At 43.1% G+C, this 27,327-nt stretch overlaps 1 protein-coding gene across 1 annotated transcript in view; it reads left to right on the forward strand.

The window, feature by feature from the left end:
- Positions 1-392: 392 nt before the first annotated feature.
- Positions 393-27,327, forward strand: part of Lrrc9 (leucine rich repeat containing 9) — an 86,543-nt gene continuing 59,608 nt past the window's right edge. The window contains exons 1-13 of the mRNA XM_050153564.1: positions 393-494; positions 7,718-7,799; positions 8,076-8,294; positions 9,064-9,204; positions 9,941-10,004; positions 10,520-10,590; positions 12,577-12,759; positions 14,805-14,960; positions 16,050-16,231; positions 17,204-17,335; positions 21,467-21,643; positions 21,969-22,083; positions 26,962-27,094. Of these exons, the coding sequence (XP_050009521.1) occupies positions 7,752-7,799; positions 8,076-8,294; positions 9,064-9,204; positions 9,941-10,004; positions 10,520-10,590; positions 12,577-12,759; positions 14,805-14,960; positions 16,050-16,231; positions 17,204-17,335; positions 21,467-21,643; positions 21,969-22,083; positions 26,962-27,094 (1,621 nt within the window). The 5' untranslated portion in view covers positions 393-494; positions 7,718-7,751. The remainder of the gene's footprint in view (positions 495-7,717; positions 7,800-8,075; positions 8,295-9,063; positions 9,205-9,940; positions 10,005-10,519; positions 10,591-12,576; positions 12,760-14,804; positions 14,961-16,049; positions 16,232-17,203; positions 17,336-21,466; positions 21,644-21,968; positions 22,084-26,961; positions 27,095-27,327) is intronic.

Here is a 27,327-nt window from a genome sequence, read left to right on the forward strand (position 1 = left end):
GGGATCAAGACCAGTTAATACTATCTTCGAAACTCCAAGTGTCGAAAACTTTCACCGTGAAAATGCCTGGACCACGTCCTCACCGGCTTGTCTGCAAACTGCCACTCAGCCGTTGGAAGCAAATAAGGGGGAAAAGATGTACCCCAGCGCCTAGCAACGGTCTCTCACCGCTTCCCCAAGGAGCACTAGCGAGGGATCTTGGGGGGAGGGGAGCGGGTGTCTTCCCCGCCTATGTTGATTGGTTGGAGGTTACCACCACGTGATACAGACAAGGATGAGCAGCTGATTTCCCCGCCCTCTTCATCCCCTTCACGACCTAGAGGTCAAGGGAGGCGGAGAGCGGGTTTCCTAGGCAACCACAGTGGGCGGTCAGTACACAGCCGGCCCAGGGCTGGAAAACGTGTGGTGTCAGCTGCACACAAGGGATTGGGAGGTCGGAGTGCGCTCTGATCTGTCTCGGACAGCCCCGGAATCCACTCTCTCTCTGGAATAAGGTGCGTATCCGTCCGCCGATGACCTCCAGGCATCCCTCCTTTGTAGGAAAGATCAGGGAGTTTGCTTTACTCAACACGTGGAGGAATCTACCAGAAGCACACAGGCCAAGGGAACCTACGTAATGGTGCAATGGAAATGATAATAATATTGTGATAATAGTTATAATAATAAAGGAATAATAATAGTTTAGAGGAAGGCCCCAGCAAAAAGAAGAAGGTAAAGGTGTGCCACAACCTTGGGTGGGTACTGGACTGAAAGACTTGGGTGCTCCCTGGTCAACATGATACTGATCATCCAGAGAAAGAAGGGTGTTTACATGGGCTATCAGTTGGATCCTGACCCCTTTGTACTCAAGCGAGAAAACAGTTGGACCATATAGGGCTTCTGCTCTGTCGATAGTCTCCTTCAATAGATGCTTACCCAGCTCTTCTGGCAGAGAGAAGCAGTTCTTACAAGACAGTTGGTACTGTGTTCTGAGTATCATGCAGAGCAATATTCAACATTATTTGGATGTGTGGTGTGACAGTTAAGATCGAACCACTGGGTAAATTACATTGGTCATCCACCATGGGTCAGGCATAGTTCCTGCCTTCAGTGAGCATGCTGGGACAGAAGGCCTACAAGTATCACAATACAGTGTGACAGACACTGCTTGGCCACATGGCATGTGCTAGCCTAAACCAGTCACGTGGAAGAGAATGTTTATAATAAAACCAAAAAAAAAAAAATTCAAGTCTTCGGAAAAGACTCGGTGTAATCTTAAAGATGCATGGCGTATAAAGTCAAGGAGATAAAACATTTCAGGGAGAGAAGAGGCATATTCAGACGTACAGCCATGACAAGCAGTCCTGGAATATTGTGTTGCTATTTTAGTTGACCAGGAGTTTGAGAGATTGGTATGGTAACCATAACCACCTTCCAAGAGGAGCAGCCTAAGCAAATGAACACTCCAGGAGGCTGGCTGCCCCATAGTGTGAGGAACGGGGAAGGTGGAAGTGGCAGCAGGAAGGACATCCAGAGAAGGGGACACAGTGACAACGAATGGAGAGGAAGCATGAAAGCTTGGGTAGACTTTATGGCGCATATGAAAAGGGACTTGATGAGGAATGGTCCTGGGGAAAACATGGGGGAATGTCTCAGGTTTCCAGCTTGGATGGAGAGGGGACAGTGGTGTCCTTTATCCCAAGAAAGCCTTCATTAGGGAAAAGCACATTCAATGAGAAACAGGAGCTCTGTTTGGGACACTCTGAATTTGAGATGCTAGTGACACATCCACATGGAGTTTTCCACGGGGACTTTGGATTTATTGCAGAGGAAGGAGGAAAAGAAAGATGAGTAAGTTTTACAAAGAAAAAAAAAACAGTTAATGCAAAATAGCAAGCAGAGGGCTAGGGAGATGGTTTAGACAGTCGAGTGCTTCCCGGGAAAGCAAGAGGACCCGAGTTCCAGCCCAGAACCCTGGGAAGAAAACATTGCATTTAATTCCAGTGCTGGAAAGGCGAGCCAAGTCCTGGGGCTCCCTGGTCAGCTAGCCTAGCCTAACAGGTGAGCTCCCATAGGAAACACTCTCAAAAGAAGCTCAAGCTGGATGGCACCAGAGGGGTGGCTCCTGAGTTTGTCCTCTGGCCTCCACATTTACAGCATGCACCAGCGTTTCTACCTGCACGTGCACACACACAGAGGGAGGGTGGGAGGGAGGGCATAGGAAGAAGCCAAGGAGAAAACCTGAAGAGTCGTCAACAGTGCTCAAAGCTTTCAGCACGGCTCAACATCACGTCAAGGTGGGCTCAATGTCACGTCAAGGTCAAGTCGCAAACCAAAACTCGCCCTCTGTCCTTGACAACTTTGAAGGTTGTTGTTGGTCTTGCTTAGCAGTAAAAACTGTGGTGGCTTGAAGTGTTTTCTTTCACAACACAGTAGGCTGATGACTGTGTGGAGGCAGTGAATTGTTGCTAATGATTGTCTAGAAAGTTCCTTGTGAAAGCTTCAAAAATAGCTCTTCGTTTAAAAAAAAAAAGGCACGCTAGAAAGGACTTTTCTAAATAGGCAGACCTGGTACTCACACACAAAGGAAAGGAGATGGTGGAAAGAAAGATGGGGGACCGACAGAGCAATGCTCTAACAGAGGTAGAAAAGGGTGGATCCGTGCCCAGAAAAAGAGATTCATTTCTGACAAAATGAAGGTTATTTATTTATTTATTCATGTAATTATTTACTGTATATGATACGTGCACACTTGTATTGGGGATATGCGCACACCCACAAAGGAGTGTGTAGAACCTGGAGACAGCTAAAAACGGAGTGCTTCCTCAATTGCTCTCTACCATATTTTTTTAGGTAAACCTGGGGCTTACCAATTCAACTAAATTGTCTGACCCGGCAAACTTTCCCCATTCCCACCCCCACACACACACACCCCACAACTTCTTGGGGTCTCTCTTGTCTCTACTGGCAGATGGGATGTCCGGCTTTTACATGGGTGCCGGGAATCGACCTCAGGTCCTCATGCTCACGCAGTAGACACAGACTCTTTACCCACCAAGCCACCTCCCAGCCCCAAAATGAATATTTCCACCGAGCCAAAAGTCCTAAGGGAAAGACCGTGTCTTTAAGGAGAAAGGAGATGGAAGGGAGTACGTCCTAAGACAGCCGTGTTGTGTTCTGTGACAATGAGGACAAGGACAAGTCCATCTGCCAGGAGATGGGGAGGAGACAGGGAGAGGGGATAGAAGTGGAGGGGAAGAAAGAAGGGAGTGAAGGAAAAGCTCGAAAGGGGTGGTGAGCGTTAGAATACTGTCGTGAATCCCAGGATGTCATCTTTTATCCCCCTCAGGAAAGGAAGCTAGTTAGAAACACACAGTCCCCTCGGTCACTGGGGCACAGCTTCTCAATAGTTCAAATGTAGTTAGAATTTTCAATGACTTTTGTCTTGTCAGTTAACTACTGAATTCGAATAGAATTATTTTGCCCAAATAGGGGCAGCGATGAAGACAGAATGATGTGAGGCTGACGAGTAATCCACGTTTGCATACCCAGAAAATGCAGTCTTCTTGACTACTGCCAAGACAGGCTTTGTTTTTAGAAGACTCAGCACTGTGAAGGTGAACGCCCTTCTATGTTAATTTTTGTAATGTACTATCAAGTCAGAATGCCAGCTGGACTTTTAAAAATATTTTTTGAGATTTAATTTATGGTATTATTTATGTGGGTATAGGCAAGGTTGCAGGTCCTTACAGAGGCCAGAGGGATGGGATCTGTGAAGCAGGGGCAGTTCTTAGCCCCCTCTATGGAGACTCTGGAGAACAGCAAGTGCCCTTAGCCTCCAACCATGGCTCCCAGCCCACACAGTTTCCTAAGCAACAACAACAAAATCTTAAGTCTTAGTCATAAGAAATGAATGTGAAAGACTAACCAAGAAACATAAAAAAGAGAAAGGGATTGTGTTCATCCGTTTTCTATTGTGATGATCAAACTCATGACTGAGGCAACTATAGAAGTAGAAGAAAGGGCTACTCTGGGCTTGTGGTCTCAGAGGCTTAAGAATCTCCATTAGTTAGGGTTCTCTAGAGGAAAGAACTAGTGTGTGTGTGTGTGTCTCTCTCTCTCTCTCTCTCTCTCTCTCTCTCTCTCTCTCTCTCTCTGTGTGTGTGTGTGTGTGTGTGTGTGTGTGTGTAAAGGAAAATTATTAGAATGACTACAGGCTGTTGGTGTGGCCTGGCTAGTCCAAAAATGGTTGTCTCTGACTGGAGACAAGCCTGGATGTCTCAGCTAGTCTTCAGTCTGTATTGGAATCCCGAGGAAGTAGGGTTCTAATACAAGCAAAACAATGTCTCAGCAGCAGGGTAAGTGGACTTGCCCTTGAGAGTGAGGCGGGCAAGCAGGCAAAAAGCAGCCGCTTCCTTCTTCCGTGCCTTTGTACGTGGGCTGCCACCAGAGGGCGTGGCCCAGAGTCCAGGTGGATCTTCCCGCCTCAAATGATCTGTTCAAGACAAGAATCCCTCACAGGTGGGCCCAGATGCTTGGCTCATAGTTGACTCCAAATGCGGTCAAGTTAACAACCAGTATTAACCATCACAGAGCGAGTCACCTCACCCCTACAGTGTTGATGTTCCATGGAGGAGCCCAGGCCCTTTTCAGTATCGACAAAGCTGATGGCTCTCAGACTCCCAAAATTCTATGTCTTCCTCAGACAGGGCCTATGAGGCAGCAGGGGTGCTGGCCCTACCACACTCCACTGACTGAAGGTGCCATCAATCACCGTTTTCTTCAGTGTGGTCCATCACACGCGTCTGCCCTGTCTTGCAAATATGCCAAGCATATTCTCACCTCTGCCTAGATCCATGTGATCCAAATTCCTTCATGGCTTACCTTATATGATTAGGTCTTTGCTCAAAGCTCACCATATCAGAAGCTGGCTTCTCTTTCCCCTCCTCAGACATTTTTCTTGTGCCTCTTAGGTCCTTGATGTATAAATCAGTGACTGTGTAAATGGCTGGGTAATTCTAAGTTAGTGACTGTGTAAATGGCTGGGTAATTCTGGTTGCTTTCTGCTCTGTGGAACTAGCTAGGAGTCTCTCCTCTCCTCCTTGGCTCAGTGCCTTAGTCCATTTCATGTTACTATAACAAAATATCCAGAGCCAAACAGAAACAATAGACATTTGTAGTCTGTGGCTCTGTGTGCTGGGAAGTCCAAGTTCAAGGGTATCTGGTGAGATCTTCACATGGCACAAGGTGGAAGAGGAAACGGGGACCAGACTCCCTCCATCGGGCTGTGATTAGAGCCCTAGCTCCCATTCTGGAGGGAAGACACCCTCTTGAGCTCTTAAAGACCTAATCTTTTATTGACACTATGTTCCAACACCTGAACTTTGGAGAGTCCTCGTCCAAGCCACAGCTTCATCATAGAGGGACAGTGTCCCCAGTCCACAAAGCCTGCTTGCACATGCCGACAGCTGCACGCAGCTGTGAGCTCTGCTGCAATCACCGCTGTATTGTGAATGTCCTGTGGCTCCCTTTACCAACAGTTGCTGCTCTGGGTTTTCATAATAGCTTTAATTTTTTTTTTTAAAATAGAGTATTGAAACTTCTCTTACTGGTGTCTTGAATTTTGGCATGGTTTGTACAAACAACTTTTCTCCTACTTTGATGTCTGCTTCGTCTTGAGAGCACCTTTTTCAGTCTTGCTAGTGGTCGGTCTTCCCCTGGCACAGGTACCTCCTTTCTCTGTTCTCATCTCGCTGTAGGCCTTCTAGTTGTAATCAGGGAACAAAGGTATGTAAGCATAGGGTTCAAAACGCTGCTTTGCTAAAATCTTAATTTGTGTAAGTTCCTGAACATGGATATAAACATGATTGAATGAGGGGTCTTATTAAAATCTAAGTATGACTTTATTCAAGTAAACCGTATGTTCAGTTATCACACAAATTCTTCTCCAATACCTTTATCCGTGTCTCCAAAGCTCCTCTTTTGTTTCCGCTTACTCACCTGTGACTGAACCATTGTCATTCTGGTTTCTGGCACTAGAGTTTCCAATTTGCACATGAACTGATATAGAAACATATGATCATCATATGTGTACATTTTCTTTTGCTTCAGATTGTGCTTGTGAAAGCCATCGACACTGCGTATAAAAACAGCTGTCTGTCATTTTACCCCTGAGGGTAAACCCAACAGAAATGTTGAACTTTGTCCCACATGATAAACACTCAGAGAAGCACTTATATTGGACCTCAGTGAGAAACAGTCCAGATATGCATCAACAGCACAATAAGTTAAAATACAATTAGACACTCAAGCTCTACAATAGTAAATATTTTTTTAAAAAGATCCAATTTTCTTTCTTTTTCCCTCTTGCCTCTATCTTCATCTTACCTTCTATTCTTAATCTATTCCCATCAGCATTCACTGACACTCATGCTAATGACTTAAAATGTTTATTTCCACATTTTTCTCTTTACACAATTGTAAGGCCCCTTGAGCCACGCTAGTGGCCAGGACCCTCCCCCTGAAGACCTCTAACTGCCAGGTTCTACCCACAGAACACTCTAACTGCCCTAACTGCTGGATCCTGCCCCCACCCTACAGAATAAAACTGTACAATCTCTGAACACAAAATCTCACCAATCTCCATCCTGGAAAGCTCCACCCTAAAAAGTTCCACCCCCTTCCTCTACATAAGCCCTGTAATCTGTTCAGTTTGATGCCGTTTCTCACCCTAGTAGAGACAGCCACCCTCCCGGATTTTTCCCTCCCAATAAATCTCTTGTGTGAGGTTTATTGTGTGGTGTGACGTTGGGATATTCCTTGGCTCCCGGCTGCCAGGACGCCTTTCCATCAGAGCTGTATACGCACACATTTACGTACAGATGTACACTTCCGGGAGGGAGTTAGGGGGAATGAAACTATACAATGTTTCCACATTTTGTCATATCATTGTATTAAAAACAAGATCCCTCCACTTTTTAGTATATGCATTACATAATGAAAATATTTAAAATTATGAACATTTAATTAAGTTTGTATTAAAGCCATTTAGATATTAATTGGTTCATATCAACTCTGACAAAAGAGAAATCAGTGAACTCGTTTGAATGAGTATTTATTACCATGCCATATAAGCCTTAGTAATTTTTTTCTGTGTAACATTTCTGGCTGTTATGGAACTCACTTTGTAGACCAGGTTGGCCTTGAACTCGCTGAGATCTGCTTACCTTTGCATCCCAAGTGCTGGGATTAAAGGCATGTGCCACCACTTCCCGGCTATTCTTATATAGGGAAATCACCTAGATATTAGGTATCTAATTTCATTTTCCCAGTGCAAATGAATTCTCTATCTATCTACTTTCCAGAAGTCCTTTTGTAGATTATAGAAATGGGTTTGGCTTGGGGAACCATAGCCTGGTAAGAAATCAAAGCTACAGTCCGTGAATGAGAGAAAAGTAGGAAGATCCAACGATGACTCAGACTCTTGGGGAAAGGTCAAAGACGACTTCTTCAAGTACTTTGAAGGTTTATTGTTTAGAAGGAAGACTATATTTGGACAAAATAAAATAGAAAGGAGTGTGGAGAGGCAAAGTTAAGTTCAGAATGCTAAAAATATGTGTAAATGGATACTTTAGAGATGGAAGGAGGTCTCCATGGACACCAGGAAATGCATTAAGGTGATACTCCACTGTACCACCATGTCTCTAGTGCTAATCTCAATCTCCCATTTGTTTACTAGATATATGACTATGACCATTGTTTCTTAATGGAAGATGATTGAAAGTGGAAACTTAAATCAAAGTGAAATTGTTAAAGAACTGGTAAGTCCAACTCTGGTTTCTTTTCAACAATATTTGCAAGAATGTTAAGTAGAACATTTGACACTCTTCATGGAGCCTTGAGGACTGACAGGGAGGATCCTCCTCCTCTCCTGTGACTTTTGGAAGCACAGAAATTATGGATGTGATCGAGCTTCTCTTTTGTGGGAGTACAAGAATGGCGCCAGTTTAATGGGCAGTTTACAGTTTCTGATGGCAAAAGGTAATGTCTTAACTATTTAGAACAAATAATAAGTGAAATTCTTTCTTTTGAAACAGTGTTTGTGCAATGGTTTATCTTACGAGATGGTTGGACAAGAAGGATCGGATACTTCCAAACTGGAGATGTTTTTCTCAGGGTATCCCCGAATAGTTGGGTTATCCTTGTTTCCTAACTTATCGAGTCTCACAATTGTTGCTCAGGATATAAGGGAGATTTCAGGATTGGAGACTTGCTTACAACTTAAAGAACTTTGGATTGCTGAGTGCTACATAGAGGTAAGTTTAAACAGATAAATGACGAAGTGATCTTAGGCTTTGGAAAAATAATTCATTAAAATATGTGCAACATGTATGGATCAAAACTGAAAAATGGGCAGAGATAAAAATGTGTACACCGTGAAAGCAGGAATAAGGAATCAAAAAGCACATATCAAATCAAATCATTGCCAGAAAATGTTTCAATTAGGCACTAAATTGGTCAGACATGTATTTTAGAAAGCAACAATACAAAATACAACACGAACAATAGAAACATACACACCTTTTAACTCAGAAATCCCTCGCCTAGGAATTGTCTCCTAGAGGAGCAATTCAGCAGCAGGGAAGAGTTACGTGTGTGAAAGAGTTTGCTTCAGCATTTTCACAACAGGTGAAATTTTCAATGTGAACATTCTGCACATAGAGTGATTTTTAAAGAAAACTATTATGAATTTCATAAAATATTTTGTAATTGTTAAACATACTTTGAAAAATTATGAAAACGCATTAAGATGCTCTTGAGCAAATAGAAAATGGCCCATAAAATCAGATATCTCTGATTTTATTTATATAAAGTTGATGTCATTGACTAAAACTTAAAGTATAGAAAATTAAATATTTTGTATTTGGGCAGAGAAATTATATGTTTACTTCAAATTTTTAGTTAATTTTGGGGGTATTGATATTGCAATGAAATGGTACTTCAAAGAAAAAAGACTTAGAAACCTACTTTATTTGATGAGTTAATGGCAAAATAAATAACACTCTTCAATCTCCTTTTCAACAGAAAATTGAAGGCCTTCAAGAATGTAAAAATTTGGAAAAATTATATTTATATTACAATAAAATTTCCAAAATACAAAATTTAGAGAAATTAATAAGATTGGAAGTTCTTTGGCTGAACCACAACATGATAAGAACTATTGAGGTGAGGTCATTTCGATACTTGGCATGTCAGGCCAGTTTACTGTCATTTAAACCACTGTGTCCTAGATCATTTAGTGTTAAGGGTCAAAATATGTCTAAATAGTACAGTTACTGTTGTCAAAAAGAGCTGGGGGTGGCTGGAGAGAGATGGCTCAGTGGTTAAGAGCACTGGCTATTCTTCCAGAGGACCTGGGTTCCATTCCCAACACCCACATGGCCGCCCATAGGTGTCTGTAACTCCAGTTCCACGGCACCTAACACCCTCTACTGCTCTCTGTGGACACCAGGCACACACAGTAGACATACATGCAGGCAAAACTCTCATGTATGATTTATTTTCATGAGGTAAAAAAGAAGAAGTAGCGTGTAGGTTGCATTTTATAAGGAGCCATTGTCGCTATTGTCCACAACTGGCCTGGGAAGTAAGGTGACATTTGGAGTTAGAAGGTTCTCAGACTGGAGCCTTAGAGAGGCGGTGTGACTTGCCTACAATCATAAAGAAGCTGTGGGGTACGGTGGTTTCTCCACTCCCTCCGCTTTTCTTACCCTCCCCTCTTTTCTATTCCTTTTTAAAATTCTCTCCAGGTTCCATTAAAGTGAGACAGGGGTGGCTTAATTGTACCCATTTTCCTCTGGGCCTGCGAAGCACACATTATCTACTGTTAGAACACCCAGGGAAATAACCAGGGTGGTCAGAATTAGTAATTTTTAAAATTGCATGTTGTCTACACTTGCAGGGCTTAGAGACTCTGAAGAATTTAAATGACCTCAACCTCGCAGGAAACCTGATAAGCAGCATTGGTACGTACTGTTTCCTCTGGAATCCGGATGAGAGCGTTTTAAAAGTGTGTGCTTAGAGTTGCTCCTTTTAGGCTTTAAGTCATTGAAAAGCTCTTTTGCTTCTGCATCTTAGATGGGGCTCTTTCCATTGAGCTGTGAAGATCTTTAAAACAGCGAGTGCTCCTTTGAGAGTCTCTCCTGAAGTGTTTTGATCAGATTTACACTCACGCAACTCTTCCCCAATCCGCCCCCACTTCCCTACCTATTTTGAAAACTATGGCTCAAATGCATAACTACCAGTCACTAATAACTATCGCCGATTATACAGTGGTATCATGAATCCTATTGACATGTGGGAAATAATGGTCATCCATAACCCACAAGTATGCCAGGATATAGAATAAAGGTAGAACGAGAAGCTTGTTTTTGTGATGTTGAGGATTGAACTCAGGGCCTTGGGCTTGTCGGACAGACACTCTGCCACTGAGCTATATCTTCATCCCTAATGGTTTTTTATTCTTGTTTTTAAATTATAGGGCGATGTCTTGATCCCAATGACCAACTGGAAAAACTAAACCTTTCTGGAAACCAAATTACTTCTTTCAAGGTGTGTTCAACTAAATGACTGGTTTCTGGTTATCAACCTGAGTTACAAACTGTATAGACCAGAAAATACACCAAACAATTCTCCTTCAAGAGTAATTTCATTGAGTTATTAGCTTTGTGTTTCCTGATGCTCTAATGTTTTGGGGGTCTCATATCAGATATTTACATTACGATTTATAACAGTAGCAAAATTATAGTTATGAAGTAGCATTGAAATAATTTTATGGTTGAGGGTCAGCACTACATGAGGAACTGTATTAAAGGGTCTCAGCATTAGGAAGGTTGAGAACCACAGCTCTAGAGAGTTTGAGAAGCCTCTGTCCAATTAGTCATAATGACTGGATTCTTGTAGAACCAAAAGATAGCTGCTTAGCCAGATGGTAGGATGTGACTTTCTCTTGAGTTTCTCCTAGGCTTTCTCCATCCATTTCGTTTGGGGTTCATCCTCTAATAACATCTGAAAAAGTGGACTGCCCCTTCTTAGCCCTGGGGTCTCTTTCTCGTTTATGTCTACATTCATTCTTTAGATAATCCCATTGTGCCTTATGACTGTAAATACAGCTAAGCTAATCACTGCTAAATTGATCCCTCTGCTTACTCAGACCACTTCTCTGAACTGCACACCTCACTTGACCAACTTCAAATTCATGTCTTCTCCCCAAACCTTCTTTCCCTGTAGACATCTCTGATTCTCTAAATGGTATTTCTACTCTTCCAGTTAATTAAGCAAAAATCTTTATAACCCTGCTTTACTCCTATTATTTTTTCATACTCTACCCTCAATCCATGAGCAAATCCTGTTAGTGACCATTTGGACTATGACCAGAGTCTTACTGCCTGGACCACTGTCAACTGTGGTTGTCAATCTGCAATACTGAAAGGAGACCTTAAAGTGCAAATTCTTACAGTTCTCCATACTTTTATTTATTTTGTGTGTGCATGCGTGCGTGCCATGACGCATGCGTGGAGACAGAGGACAACTTTCAGGAGGATTCAGTTCCCTCATTTGACCCTGTGGGTCCTGGGGTTCAGACTCGGCAGTAAGTGCCCTTACCTGCTGCACCACCTTGTCAACCCTTTTTCTTTTCTCTAGTCTCAGTCTGTTTTCTGGACAGCAAAGCTTGCGTGAGTCCTTTGAAATACGGTTTGCTAAATCTCTCTTGTCAAACCTTTCCCTTGCTTTCTCGTCTTGTTCACAACATGGTTCTGACAATGTGAGATTGAAGGCAAATATTCAAGCCCACCTGATGAAAATATCAGAGAAGGGGGAGTAAGGACTAATTTTGAATCCCCCAATGTAAATAGATACTCTTTAACTCAGAGAAAAACAAAAGGGTATTGCAAAGCAGCAGAATGAGTAAATTAAAAAGAAATTTGAGTAAAATTTTGCCTGATTAGTCAAAGTCAAAGGCGTTAATCAATAGGAAAGGGTAGCAACATTTTAACAGGCATTGCAGGAGGTTCTTCTGGGCCAAGGCAATGGACATTCTAAGAGGGGGAGATGAATATTCATAAGGCCGTGGAAATAAGAAATCATGGATCTATTTCAGTAATGCCAGCATTGGCATTTGGTTCAAATGGGCGCACATGAGAGCACCAAGAGCCAAGATTAAAGGGCTAGTTAGATCTCCAGTGGGGACTGTGTTTGACAGACAGCACACAGCTGCTACTGTTTCCCAGCAAGGCACTATTATCACATGATCACAGATCTCCCTAGGGAATCACAGAATTAGTGATTTTTGGCTTGGAGCAGCAGCTGGTACACAGAAACTGCATAGCTGTATAGCCCGTCATCTACAGCAAACGCTGATCTTCTGGAGTTTAGCTTCTTTTTTCACTAGTGAGAAACAGCCATCTAAGTCACTTAACAGGCGTACGTAGGTGTTCAATTAGAATGCGTTGCATGAGACTGTGGCTGATCTTGTGTGCTAAAACACCTCCTTCCAGCGTGAGTATTCATAACTGAACATTTTCACTGCTGTTTTAGGACCTTACTAACTTGACCAGGCTGCCTCTCTTAAAGGACTTATCTCTGAATGATCCTCAGTATAAAACTAATCCAGTGTGTCAGCTGTGCAATTACTCCACCCACGTGTTGTATCACTTGCCTTCTCTTCAACGACTCGACACCTTCGATGTATCTGCAAAGCAAATCAAGGAACTAGCCGATGTAAGTGTGTTCACAGTCAGGTATCTGGGACGCAAGGACGCTTGGCTAATGGCTTTTCTCTGCCTGGGTCCTCATACACGGTTGGTCATACTGTGCAGTCAGTTCTGATGTCCTGTCTGCTCTTGCCCCAAGAGCAGAATTTTCTCCTGAAAATACACAGATGACAACATTAATGCTGGAATTCAGCGGTCGTACTAAAAATGGAAAACACGTGTCTGTTGGAAATAGAATTTTTTTTAAAATATTTATTTATTTATTTATTATGTATACAATATTCTGTCTGTGTGTATGCCTGCAGGCCAGAAGAGGGCACCAGACCTCATTCCAGATGGTTGTAAGCCACCATGTGGTTGCCGGGAATCGAGCTCAGAACCTTTGGAAGAGCAGGCAATGCTCTTAACCACTGAGCCATCTCTCCAGCCCCGGAAATAGAATTTTTGATACATGATTATTAAAATTATTTTAGAACAAATTAAATATAGTATTTTTAACTTTTTCCCCACATGGAAGAAATCTAAGTAAGTTAAATTTGAATTTCATACACACAGTAAAAAAATGTCTTGGTGTAACTCAATAAGTACAACAATACCTTGTTGCTTATTTGAAATTTAACTTAGCATCTGCTATTTTATCTGGCAAAATAAACTACTTACTCCTCAACACATGATGCTGTTTTAAACTTAAAAATTTATTTGAAATCCTTGATGACTCAAGTATATTTGTTTTGGCTTTTCCACTTACCCCAAATGTTCAAAAAGCAAGAAACATCATTTCCCAATTGTCTTTCCTTCCTTCCTTCTTAAGATGTGTGTGTATGAGAGAGAGAGAGAGAGAGAGAGAGAGAGAGAGAGAGAGTAGTGAGGTGTATGCTTGTGTGTACACATGTATGTGTGGGTGTACTCACCTGTGTGTGCTCATATGGAGGCGAAAGGTGGATGTCAAGTGTTTTGCTATATGGTTCTCCACCTTATTTTTCAAGAGGGAAGCTCTCACTGAGCTGATCCCCTTAGGTAGATTGTCTGGTCAGTTCTTTTTGACTAATCTAATTCTCAGGCATCATTTAGCTTGTATAATCCATAATGGGCTATTTAATCAATTTGTTATTGTTAGCTGATTAATAACTGAATGGTATACTGGCATGAAATTTAAAGTTTGAGATAATTGCATTAAAGTGATAATTTAATAATCTACTCAGTCCAAAAATAGTTCAGCTAGAGCACCATTTTTGCAGACTGTGGGGCCGGGGGGACAGTAAATCTTTTTTTGTCAGAGTTTTTAAAAAGTGAATTTTACTCAAGTTTGCATTTGCTTTTAACCCCTTTTAATTTGCTTGCTTTCCCTGAATTAATAAACTAGGAATATTGGTTTAATATTTGCTCCAGTCCCATGTCCTATTAGCTAAATACACTGTTTTATAAATTAAATTATGTCTGCGATTTCTTTCTTGGAAATTCTGGAAATAGATGTGAATATTCCACATATTCACATATTAAACACCAAGATGCTCGTTGAGATTTTATGTCCTACGTATTAAGTTAAATCCTTTGAGCACCTTCGCACCTGCTGTCGTCGTCAGCATTTCTAATGGAGCAAGCCAGCTTCCGAATTTATCGAGAGCCTGTTATGCTCATACAGCACCACTGATGGCGATGTCTTGGGCTGCTATTGCTGTGGCCCAAAGCTCCCAAGGAGGAGTTTATTTCAGCCTACTTATCCATCATCCAGAGAAGTCAGGGCTGGAACTCAAGGCAGGAGCCTGGAGGCTGGAGTTGATAGAAGAGCACTGCTTACTGGCTTGCTCCTCATGGCTTGCTCTGCCCACTTCCTTATGGACCCGGGACACTGCGCACAGTGAGCTGGGCCCTCTCATGTCAATCATCTGTCAAGAAAACTTGTCAGAGGTTAACCTGGCAGGGCATTTTCTTAGTTGAAGTTCCCTCTTCCAAAATGACTCTAGCTTACGCCAAGTTGACATGAACCTAGCCAGCACAGCCATCTGTAATTTGTTTTATCTTAGCCTACGCTATTCACTCTCTTGCCTTCAGACCACAGCGATGAAGAAAATAATGTATTATAACATGCGAATAAAAACTGTTCAGAGACATCTGAATGAAGAGCTTGAGAAACTGAATGACAAAAAGTGCAAGTTGCAGAAGCTACCAGAAGAACGGATAAAATTATTCAACTTTGCAAAAAAAAATGTAAGATTTAATCATGTAAAATTCTAGTGGCTACAATGTAGAAAAATTATCAGACAAAATAGTTACTTCTTAACCCTCCCATCTGCTACCCTCTGTGTGTGTGTGTGTGTGTGTGTGTGTGTGTGTGTGTGTGAGAGAGAGAGAGAGAGAGAGAGAGATACTGAAGATAAAGTTTGCATTTTTCACATTTTAGAATATTTACATGTACTCTACCAGCTGAGCATCCCTTATCAAAATAGCTAAAATATGTCCAAAGTTGAGTGCTCTTCAAATTTCAGTTCAAGTGTGTTCAGCTATATTAATTAAAATCTGCAAGCAAGAAAATGAACGTACTTTATATAAACTGCACACAATTTTAAATATGTAACTTTATTTTAGCAGCCCACTATAGCTATTTAAGCGAAGATATAGCCAACTGGTAAATTTCTTGTTATAAACTTTGTGTATTATAGTTTATCTTTAAATCCTACAAGAGTTTTATTTGTCTTTGACCGAAACTTTTCAGGGGTGATCCAAAGGTTAAGTAATCAAGATAATTAATAGTCAAAGCAGTATTTTAAATATCTCAATTAATACCAAAAAGTCTACTATCGATGACAAACTCCAAAATATTAAAATCTGATACAAAGTGTGGTTTTTTTGCTAGTCGGATACTGACACAAAAGGCAAACTTTATCTCCCCTTGTGTGTGTTTTCTATGGTTTATATATCTCCACACATAGTTGAAAAAAGTTGAAAAGTAAGCATGTTTTTAAAATTACATTATTTGAAGTTTAAGGTTGTATTCACACCCAATCCATCACGGGCTCTAACTTCCCTTTGGCTTTAACGTGCTTGCTGTCAGTTAAGAGACTCCCAAGCCTCCTCTTTCAAACCATCACTTGTTCCGTAGATGAACTTGCCCCAAGGTTGAAGTCACCCTTTGACTTTTATAAAGCCTCAGCCACCCATTACCCACATTTCCACTTTGACCATCTACGCTGACTAATACATCTAACCACAAAAAAAAAAAAAAAGTCTATCTGAATGGAGGCTTTGCCTCATAATGTTTTCGTTTTAACTTGCTCTCTGGTGTGCTGTTTTCAACAGTTAGAACGGGAATTAGCTGAACTCAAGGGGCTTGCTAAAGGACAAAATGACGATGCACCAGAGGCTGAGACACCCAAGACCAGTGAGACTGTGGCACAAGATTCGGGTCGGCAGCAGAAGATTCTCACCAAACTGAGCGCCCTGGATGAAAGGGTCGCATTCTGGAAGAAGAAACTAAATGAGTACGTTTAGTGAACTGTCTGCTCCTTCAGATTGAAAACATAAAAGAATAACCATCTGGGGGCCGAGAGTTGAGCTCAGTTCCCTCGAGAAAGGGGAGACAACAAAACATGAGCTGTGTCGGCACTTGGGTGCCTAGGGCACCCACCCATTCAACACTGGGCTCTGGCTGAGGCCATTTTCAGTTCAGCACAGTGAGCATCCTCCTCCCAGCTTGGTGCCAAGTGTCTGCTTCTGTCTGCAAACTGAAAGATGGTCTGCTTAGTTCAGAAACTCAGCAAGCAGACCAGATCCAGCAAGGCACACCCACAGCCCTTGCTTGGTCCAACTGCTCTCTTGTTTACTGGGACACCGAGTAAATAAGTTGATTGGGTCCTGTAATGATATTAGCAACAGGATTGCAACATTTGGAGGTAGGGGGCTACTCCATGCCAAGTGACCCTCAGACTAGCCATTTAGACATAAGGGCTGTTAGTATTGACATGACTGAGGATATTGTGGTATTAGAACACAAAATGGCCTGCCTAGGATTTGGCAGTCCTCTTCTTAGTTCCAGGAAGTCTTTTTAACTTTTCCTACTCTGAGTGAGAGTAACAAAATCTGCGGTGATTTTCACTGCCAGAAACAGAATATCTTGTTCCTTGTTTACTGCTGACATTAACCTTACTCATTCACTGAAAGTAAAAAGTAACTGATATTAAAAATACATGATGGATTATATAAATGAACAGAATTCATGTGACAGCCCACGAACAAAGTGAATACATGTTACACAGCCCATGAACAAAGTGAATACATGTTACACAGCCCATGAACAAAGTGAATACATGTGACAGCCCATGAACAAAGTGAATACATGTGACAGCCCATGAACAAAGTGAATACATGTTACGGTACAGGAACAAACTGCTGTGCATTAATGCTGTGAGTTTTCATATCATATGGATATCTGCACTGCATTTTGTCTCTGGCAGAATTGAAGCAATTTACCATATCGAAGTAAGACAAAAGAAGAAGAGCCATGGCTTATTGACCCCGTTTTTGCTAACCGAATTGGAGACTGTGGGGAATATCCACTTTGAAGAAGGCACCCAAGCTGATGACTGGTACATCCGAACCTTAAGTATAGCTTGAAAAATAATTGGACCTAGGATCCTAGCCAGATGATCAACTTATAGAGTGTCTCATTTCAAAACAGTTTTTATCAAAATATTCGTTTGTTGAAAATTTGCTATTCCATATTTCCCATCTGTACACTTGTTGAATTGCTTTATTGTAATGAGCCAAACTCTGGACACCTTGACAGTGCTGCTCTGTGTACATTTTTCTTAGTAAGACAGCAGAAAACAGTTTATGGGAAGTTTATAGAAATTTTAAGAAAAAAGTTATAGTCCATTGTGGAACTATATCCTCGCGAATTTATAGAATTGCTGGGTGGGTATAACCCTGGGTTCTGACTAGTGGCTGAAAACAACAAAAAGCTGCAGCAGAATTGGCAACAGCAGGTTGCCACCATGGGAGGCCTCTCATGGCTGTCCTGCAAGCCTGTAGTCAAGGTGGAAGCCATGGCTGGGAGCTAAGCGGTCAGTGAGCATGTGGTCACTGTGTGTCGGGAGAAGGCAGACAAAGCCAGACCTCAGGTTGTGGGGGTCCCTGTAGGTATCACAGCCATCAGGGAAACAGTCCAGGTGAGGTAGGAATGACTCAGTCAGCCAGGCTAGAGTCTGATTTATTGTGACATATTTAAACACAGTACAGTCTGGGAAGAAAAAAAGCTTCCTGATGTAATACAACCCCTGATGCACAAGGAGACATAATTCCATCAAAACCTAATTAAAAGTACATGTCATTTCTTCCAAGAAGAAGGGTTCTGGGAATAGAAAAGGGTCTCCATGATCTTGGTCATACGGATAGCACAGAGGCCATTTTGGCTATCAGTCATCTTCAGTCTTGGTTGTGGGAGCTTGGGGAAGGCCCTGGCTATACAGATAGTGTAAGGATCATCTAGCCTGTCCTGGCCCTTCAGATAACACAGATCACCCAGACTGTTAATCACCTTCAATTCCCAGCCTTCTGGGTGGGAGAACAGGTTAAACACCTTCTCTTTGAATAGAGAGTCCCGCATGCTTAACATTCCTGGTTTCCCAATGATCTGTGGGTGCAAGGACCTTTGTGCTCCTAACACCAAATGAAAATCCCACACAAAGTTGAAGAGGACCACCCGAGACAGAAGCAGAGCCCAGGCATACATCCCTCAGAACCGTGGCCTTCCTGCCCCTGAGAAAAGCAAGTGGATATGTTGTCTCAACTAGAGGATAGATTAGAAATAACACTTAAAGACAAAGCCTTAAAGAAGAATATTATTAGTTAGGAGTTTCACCTTTCTGAAGTCACTTTCTCAAACCTAGAAGCCTTTGACACAACCAAAGGTTGCCCTAGAATATTGGAGACCTGGGTATTGGAGAACCAGCTGTCGTGTGGAACTACAGGATGGGTGCACACACATCTCCCTAGAGCGCAGTGTTGTTTGACATCAGCAGCAAGGCAGAGGCTTATTTTTATGGCCCACAATGCCACATTCTTGTTAACTTCTATAAACACGTGTGATTGCTAGGTGTGTCTGTAACATGTGGCTGCCTGGAGATCAGGGGCTGCTTTCAGGAGAGGTCCTTTACCCTTGAGAGTGGAAGTCTGGGTCCTGGGGTGGAGAAGTATAAGGAGCTTTCTCCAGGGAGAAAGGGGCCTTTTAAAGCACATTCTTCCACGTCAATCAATCTTTTATATCAGTGAATCTGTCCTGCACTTATCTTTATTTAACCACAATACTTGCTTCTTACGTACAAGGCCATAAAAGACGTCCATGCCCCTTCCCATGTAGACAAGGTCCTGGCTGTCAGATGCACAGACTCCAGGTGCTGGAGGTTGTAAGACGTAGTCTTTCATTCATATTCATTCCGTCTACCGAGGAATGATAAACAATAGAATCTTTATTAGAGATAATAATGTATTTCTGCTTCAGTTTAACCTCTTAACAAAACAGGACAGTTAGTTAAAAAAAAAAAACATTAAAAATAAAATCACAGCCAGGCATTGGTGGCGCACGCCTTTAATCCCAGCGCTCAGAAGGCAAAGGCAGGTGGATCTCTGTGAGTTCGAGGCCAGCCTGGTCTTCAGAGTGAGCTCCAGGACAGCTAGGACTGTTACACAGAGAAGCCCTGACTCTAAAAATTAAAAAAGAAAGAAAGAAAGAAAGAAAGAAAGAAAGAAAGAAAGAAAGAAAGAAGGAAAAGAAAGAAAGAAAAAGAAATCACTAAAATACCATTTCTGCTTTTATGTCAGCCTGATAGAAAGTTGGATAGTTTTGGTGGCTTTTAATAGGTATCTACAAAGCATTAATTTGAATTTAATAAGAATAAACTTGACCCTCCCTTAAGGAGGTAATCAAATGTATATTGGCAGAATTTCCAGGCCGGTTGCTTGCTTTAAGCATTCCACATGCCTGGCCACTCAAGGTCTGCTTTCTTACGTATGATTTTTAAAAATAAACCACAACCAAAGAGCCTTAAATAACCAGGTGCCTCATTTCTCGCTGGTTAACTTAAACATTGACTTCTCTTTCACCAATATTTTTAAATTCAGGGATCTCTCCTTAACAGGAAGTGTTTGAGTAGTGCTAGATTTTCACGTTGCCTAGAGCTGGGCGGCAGGATTTCCACCACTGAACCGTCAGTGCTCCCACCGGATTAACTAGACTTGGCGAGTTCGGTTTTTCACTTTAGGAGAAGAGTGGCCGGTGGCCCTTGCCTGCGCTGATTAAGGTTCTAGTGGTGAGAACATCAGGTTCTCTAAGCTATGAGTTCCGATATTGGGCTCACAAACCAACCACGAGGAAGCTCCCCTCTGCGGCTTCAGCTCTCGGGCACATTCAAACGAATATGGGGCAAACGGATCCCCTATAAAATCCCATGATTCCTGTTCTTTAATCTCACCTTAATCTTCATGCTGTACAACTTTAAGACAAAATTCTAATTCTCTAAGAATGGCCAGATGAGGGCAGCAGAGAGCCGAGCAGTCGCTGAGTTCCACAAAACTGCCAATCTTCCTCCTCTGGCTCTCAGGTGGCATTCCTTCCAGGAAGATCTTCCCTAAGACTTCAGGAAGGCTCTCTCCACTCCTCACCAAAGGCTTCTCTTTTAAGCCTTCGTCAGTTTAGAACTTATGGCTCTACGTATTTATTGTATATCCACTCTGCCTTAGGAGAAAAACCAGAGTCCTACCTTCCCCCCCCCCCCCCCCCCGCACGTGTCCTAACTTAATTAGGAAGTTCTTGTAATAGCCCCAGAGATAATGATGCTTTCAACGAGGCCAGCACCAGTGGTGATGGTATCCAGGATCTGATTCAGCACGCATTTGGGGCATGGTGGCAGGCATGCTGAAGGAGGAGATGAGGGAGAGTGAGGAGGAGCAGAGATAGTCGCTCCCGCAGTCTTAGCCACGGGGTGGGGCCAGGTGCTTACTCAACGAGTCAGCTTTGAAAGGCTTTTTCACATACTCAAGTGGGCATTTTAGACAATAGCTGAATATTCAAATCTGGGTATTACAGTTAAGTTTGGGTAGACATGAATATATGCATATATCTACATACATACATACATACATATGTACATACACACCAGATGAAATCACCTAAGGAGAGAGGAAACAAGAGGGCCATATTCTGCTTCCTGGGGAAATACAATCTTTCCAGGTCTGATGGGGGCATGTAACTCGGTGGCAAAGGGCTTGGCTGCATGCGGAAGGCCCTAGGTTCAATCCTTGGCACCATTAAAATGTAAAATAAATGAATTTTTTTAAAAAATAATCATTTCAGAGAGCCAGGAAAAAGAAGTATTATGACAGCACAGCCAGTAGGAAGGCAGCCAGGAAGATGAGGCCACGCTGAAGCCACCAAACAGGCTTACGAGGGAGTGGGGATGCGGTCAACATAGCCTTTAAGTGAAAGAACTAGACAATAGATTAAAAAAAAAAAACCTTTTACTGTGTTTCAAGCTTTAGCATCTTTTGCTGGGTAACTATACCAACTGGAGCAAAAAACATAGTTACTGTGATCTATCTGATGACATATGTCTAGCGCAACAATCACTAAATAGGAGCTGTGACTTTTTTCGCACCTGCTTTGTGTCCTTCAGCTTCTTCTGTTGTGTATGTGTGTGTGTGTGTTTTGTGTCCCCACATAGGTTTAATTCCTGCTATGAACTAATTCTCTCACGTTTCTGTACCTGGGACTTCAGAGCGTATGGCATCACAGGCGTGAAGGTCAAGCGTGTCATTAAAGTTAACAACCGTATTCTGAGACTGAAGTTCGAAGAGAAATTCCAAAGGTTTTTGGATGATGAAGATATACATGATTTGGAGTAAGAATCCATTCTGTACTGAGTGGCTGTAAAAGGCCCATCTTTGTTTTGTTTTGGGGGGGGTGGCGCGAGAGAAAATATGAATATCCTGGTTTAAAAGTTAACCATATGAAAAGCCCACCCTGCTAGTTAAATTTATTCTGGTCCTACATCTCCCATGACTGAGACAATTCTGTGTTTGTCCATACTGGACCTGTTTTTTGAGAGTAGAGCGGGGCACTGCAAACAGGAATCTCCCACCATGGGCGTACGGTTAACTTGCTCATGGCTAAGCTTGCGTGAAATCAACTCTCACGCTTTGTCTGTCTCCACTGTTCCTGAGGAGCTATCGGAAGATGCTGGAATGTCTCTTCTATGTCTTTGATCCCGAAGTGGCAGTGACGAAGAAGCAGCTGCTGCAAATCCTTGAAAAGGGGTTCCAGGAGAGCGAGACAGACAAGGTAGTGTCCAGTCTCTTTGAATAATCTTGCTAGAGAGTGAGGTCTGCCACCCGCACGACATGTCTCCCCATCCCTGCATCCTATCGACAGCAAGCTTCTGCTCCTGTTTGGTGGAAGCTTGGTGACATGGTAGACAGAGTCTTAAGGACAGAAAAGACGGCACAGGAAGCCCGCTATGACTCTGTTTGCCTGACTTGATTTCGTTCTTCTTGGAGTCTTATTTTTACTGGTGGCTTTGAAATCTCTTTATTTAATGGGCTCTAAAACTATTAGGAATCTCCAACACTGCTGTAAACTCTGCATGCTGAAAGCATTCCGTTAGCTGGCCTTGACTATGCTTTCTGTTGTCTTTGTTTCTTTTTTCATTTTTCTCCCACTGTTTCTTTCCTTTTTACTTTTCTCTCCCCGCCTTAACTGCTGCTATTGCTCCATCGCTGGGCCCCAGGGCTCTGACGCATCCAGCCCAGCCCACTTCCCTGCACTGTCCTGATGACTACCACAGAGCATTGCTTCCCAACCCGCCTCACCCTGTGACCCCCACAAATGAGAACACTGCTGTACTGAACCCTGACATCATCCTCTCCAGAGGTACCACTCTGCCTGCCTCTGCCTACCTCTTTTTTCACTACGCAGCCATGGATGACGTTGAACTCCTGATCCTTCCACCTCCACTTCCCAGGTGCTGGACTGAAAGGCATGCACCTGCACACCTTGTCTGTGCAGTGTTGGGGGCCAAACGTAGGGCTCTGTGTGTGCCAGGCAGGCTCTCTGCCAACTGAGCTGTATCCCCAATCCCTGTGCCTATCTCTATCCTGTAAATGAAAGTGATAGTGGTATGTATTTTTGTAAAGTTGTTAATGGGACTTAAAAACTATGCAAAGCCTGAGATAAAATAAAGAACAGATATCACAAGCCCTGGGGGAGGTGAGGGTCAAAGACAGACTGTTTATTATGTACAGAGTTTCAGGTCAAGTTAATGAAAGAGTTTTGGCCATGATGTGGCCGATGGTGTCACAGTATGTAAATACCCAATGCCACTGAATTCTGTGCTTAAGAAACAGTTAAAGTGCGTTTAAACCCACCAATCAGCCTCCAGACTAACCTCTCCTCCCTGGGATTCCCCTAGGCTTGCTTAAAAGGAGCCTGTGAGCTTCTCTTGGCATCACCATTTGTCAGTTTTCTGAATGGTTGACCCCTTGCGTGTATGGAAAATAAACAAATGCTCTTGGTGATTACAAAAAGAAAAGAAAAGAAACAGTTAGTCAGTTTTATCTTGTGTGTATTTTACCATAAAAAAAAAGAATGAATGAAAATGTTTTCTGGAATTGGGAAGACAGTTGGATTGGTAAAGTCTTTGTTATGCAAGGTCCTGAATTCCATTTCCTGCACCCAAGTAAACCCTGGGAATGGTGGCAAATGCCTGTAAACCCAGAGCTGGAGAGACAAGAGAGTTCCAGAAGTTTGCTGGCCTCCGATCTAGCCAAGCTGGCAAGTGAAAAAAGATCCTGCCTCAAAAAAATAACATCAAGAGAGATGGGGGACATCTCTAGTGTCAGCCTTTGTCCTCCACATACAGAACACACACGCACACACACACACACACACACACACACACACACACACGAGCTGGGGAGGACTCTGGGGAGTGGATCAGAGGGAGCAGGAGCAGATGGCAGGACGCTGACTTAGAGAGCTGCTGTGACAGCCCAGGCCACAGCTGTCGGTGGCTCTGGCAGGATAGTGACGTCCTCGCGGTACTTTCTTGAAAGGAAACAAGAAGTGAGGGGTTTAGGGTCTTAGAAGGCAGCGTGAATGCTCACAGTCACTCTGGAGAACTCGGGGACATCATGAGCACAGAAGCTCGCACCCTCTGTGCGCTCACTGCCCCCCAGACACTGTGCTGAGGGTTCATCTCCTGCCTCTCCGTTAATTCTCCCAGTAGTTGCCTGTGTTGCTCTGCTAACTGGGGCAACCCCGCCCTCCTGTGAACACTGAGCACTGGAGCAGCCCCTCTAAATCCATGTGCTGGAAGCTTAAACTCCAGCTTTCCTAACGGCTGTCATTTCTTGGGTTGTTTACACGTCGAAACGACAGTATTTTGGATATACTCAATCAAACAGTGTAACTGAGGTTTACATGAAATGTCCTTGGATTACTGCTTAGTACACAGAAAGTTTCTGATATTTTGCCATTATTATCTGGACAATGAGACACATCGGTTCCTCTCCTTTGGCTCCTATGATTGTGCTGCCTAGTGTCATGCCAGCTCAACACGAGCTAAAGTCAGCTGAGAGGAGGGAACCTCAATTAAGAGAATACTGCCAGAAAATGGGGCTGTAGACAAGCCTGTAAGACATTTCCTTAATTAGTGATTGATGGGGGAGGGTCCAGGCCATTGTGAGTGGTGCCATCCCTGGGCTGGTGGTCCTGGGTTCTATAAGAAAGCAGGCTGAGCAGGCCGTGGGGAGCAAACCAGTAAGCAGCACCCCTTGGTGGCCTCTGCATCATCAGCTCCTGCCTCCAGGTTCCTCCCTGACTGGGTTCCTGTCCTGACTTCCTTCAGTGATGAACAGGGATGCAGAAGTGTAAGTGGGATAAACCCTCTCCTCCCCGACTTGCTTTAGGCCCTGGTGTTTCATCATAGCAGCAGTGACCCTAACTAAGAGAATCATACTATACTCTTTCTTTCCTAACTTAAGTGTGTATATGTGCACCATGTGCATCCAGGTGCCCTCAGAGGTTAAAGTTACAGGCAGTTTTGAGCTGCCATGCGGATGCAAGGAATCGAACCCAGGTTCTCTGAAAAAGTGGCAACTTGCTTTTGACCACTGAGCCTTCTTTCCAGACTTATCCTTCTAACTTTTTGTCGTTTGACCATCATTTTCTTTTTGTCTCTTGTTCCTACCACATGGGAATACTGTGAGGTTAAAGTTTACAACCTTCTCTCTCCAATGCCATCCGGTACTCACCTCGGGAAGAACTGAGGAATGGGAGAACTGTCTTTATGTGGCACCAAGAGGGCCAGATGAGCTGGGCGTCTATGCCACAGTGGCTCCACTGTCCCCACGGGGTGGCTGGAGCTGTGCCGAGCCTGGGCTTCGCTATCGGTCACCTCATCTAAGATACTAGGTTCTTTCCAGTTGCCATCTCTGGGCACCAGGTTCTTAAACTAGGGGAAGGTGGGTTTCCTGGACTCAGCGGACCCCGTGACCTTTCCCTGCCTCCATCCGAGTTTAAGTAAATACAGATAAACACTTGGGTTCTACACTGGGAAGCAGGCTCTGATAAGTAGTCTAGACAAGAGTTTGTCCTAGGTTGGTTGTGTTTTATACAGCAGAGGGTGGGATTCCAGAAGCAGACATGGCTTCAGTTCACCTCCCTTTCAGCAGATCCAGTGGTGGACAAATGACGTGAGCACTGTACTTGAGAGTCTCTTAAACACAACACAACACCGATTTCCTCCCTGCTAAAATAATGAATCCTCGTTTCCTGGGCCAATCTTTCTTATCCTTCAAGACTCAGCTAAGGGTGTTCTCTTCATCGCTTTCCCTGATTCCCAAGCAGTGGGAGCACTCTTTCTTAGTTTGCAAGTTAATTTTTTAAAAGTCAGCTAAAATGAAGAACTATACAAAAAAGAGCAGCCAGGCCTGTCATTCCAGCTGCCCGCGAATCTGAGACAGGAGGATTGTGGTTTCAAGACCTGCCTTGGTTTCAGAGCAAGTTCAGAGCCACTCTGGACAACCACCTGAGACCTTGTCTCAAAATAAAAGAAATCAAAGGAGTCCTGAGATTCGAGTCCTGTGGCAGAGCACTTGCCTAGCTAGCTTCAAGAGGCAAATAAGGCCAGTCCCAAGAAAATGGAAGGGGGGTGGCAAACTGTATACAACCCAACAGCTCCTCGGACTTCACATGTATATGTTTAGTAATCGCTCATAGTTCCTGTCTGTCTTCTCTTTGTTCCCTGAGGGCCAAGGTTGTACTGTGGCTTCCCACTGCTACTGAGCAGGTGGGGATGTTCACCGCAGGGAGAGAAGAGCGTTTGCTGAACTGTGGGATTTGTAGTCCCAGGAGCCACACTTTACGTCTTTGGGTAGCTTTGGGTTTCTGTTAGACAAAAAGGAAAAAGAAACGTGTGTGTGTGTGTGTGTATGTGACATTTCAGAAAAGACATAATTCCAAACAATTTGGTTATTTCTCAAAAACTAATGACAAATTTAAAACTCTGAAGTTATAAGAGGAGCAAATGGATCTGAGTTCAGATGGTGATTCTGCCAATTTCTTTGCCCATCTCTGGATACTCATATGATCTCTTATAGCTCTAGTTTCTTATTCAGAAAAGTGATTCTGTTTGCTTTTTAGAGTGCTCTGTACTTATTCCTGATACAATTTGGAGGAAGCGAAGTTTGTCACAACAAAAGCTAAGATGTTTGTGCACAATTAGAAATGTTTTGTTTCTGGAAAATAACGGAGACTGTGTGGCATACACAGAGACGAATGGGATCCTTTGTGGCTATAGTACCTCACCCACATGGGCCCTTCTTTTTGGAGTTAGCTAGAATTTCCCACAAGTCCTTGTTGAAAGCTGTTGACCCCTGCTCCACAGGGCATTATGGGTTCTCTTGACTTGGCTTGTTTTCCAGGAACAATTTTTTTTCCTTATCACTTCATTATAGAGCTATTTGCATGCACAATTTGAATATTTAAATTAATTTGCATAATGAGGCTGCACCTGGAGGTTATCTCTTTCTTGCAGATTGCTTTGGCAGACATAGAAATGTAAAATAAGCCATCTGCATTGAAGTAGAAATGTCGTCAATTTTGTTTTATAAAAAAAAAAAAAGTAGAAGAAAGTCCTCAGATTTGTTTCTCCCTTTATAGCCCCCTCTCCAAAGAGAAGCCGTCACCCTTGTGAACAGCCTCAGTATGTGCGAGTGTCCCCGAATTGAGTTCCTCCAGCAGAAGTTTAAGGAAGAGATGAAAAATCCAGCGGAGTATGACCTCCTCAGATACGGTAATACGCACAGTGCTTCTGAAGTCGCGAGTCCCTCGCCTCCTCAGTCTCTTCCGGGTCATCTTCATTCTTGATTTTATCCAAGAGATTCTGTCCAAATCGTTCTGTGTTATTCTCCCCAACATAACGGCATGCTTCTCACAGGCTAGCTGCGCTATCAGCTAACACTCCGTGTCCGCTGTGTAAATGGCGATCCACTGACACTGAGGAAGACAAGAGTCTGCGTCACTCAG

Source organism: Alexandromys fortis, unplaced genomic scaffold (genome assembly GCF_014885135.2).
Source record: "Alexandromys fortis isolate MF-2015 unplaced genomic scaffold, M_Fortis_MF-2015_v1.1 scaffold_82, whole genome shotgun sequence".
Classification (NCBI taxonomy): Eukaryota; Metazoa; Chordata; class Mammalia; order Rodentia; family Cricetidae; genus Alexandromys; species Alexandromys fortis.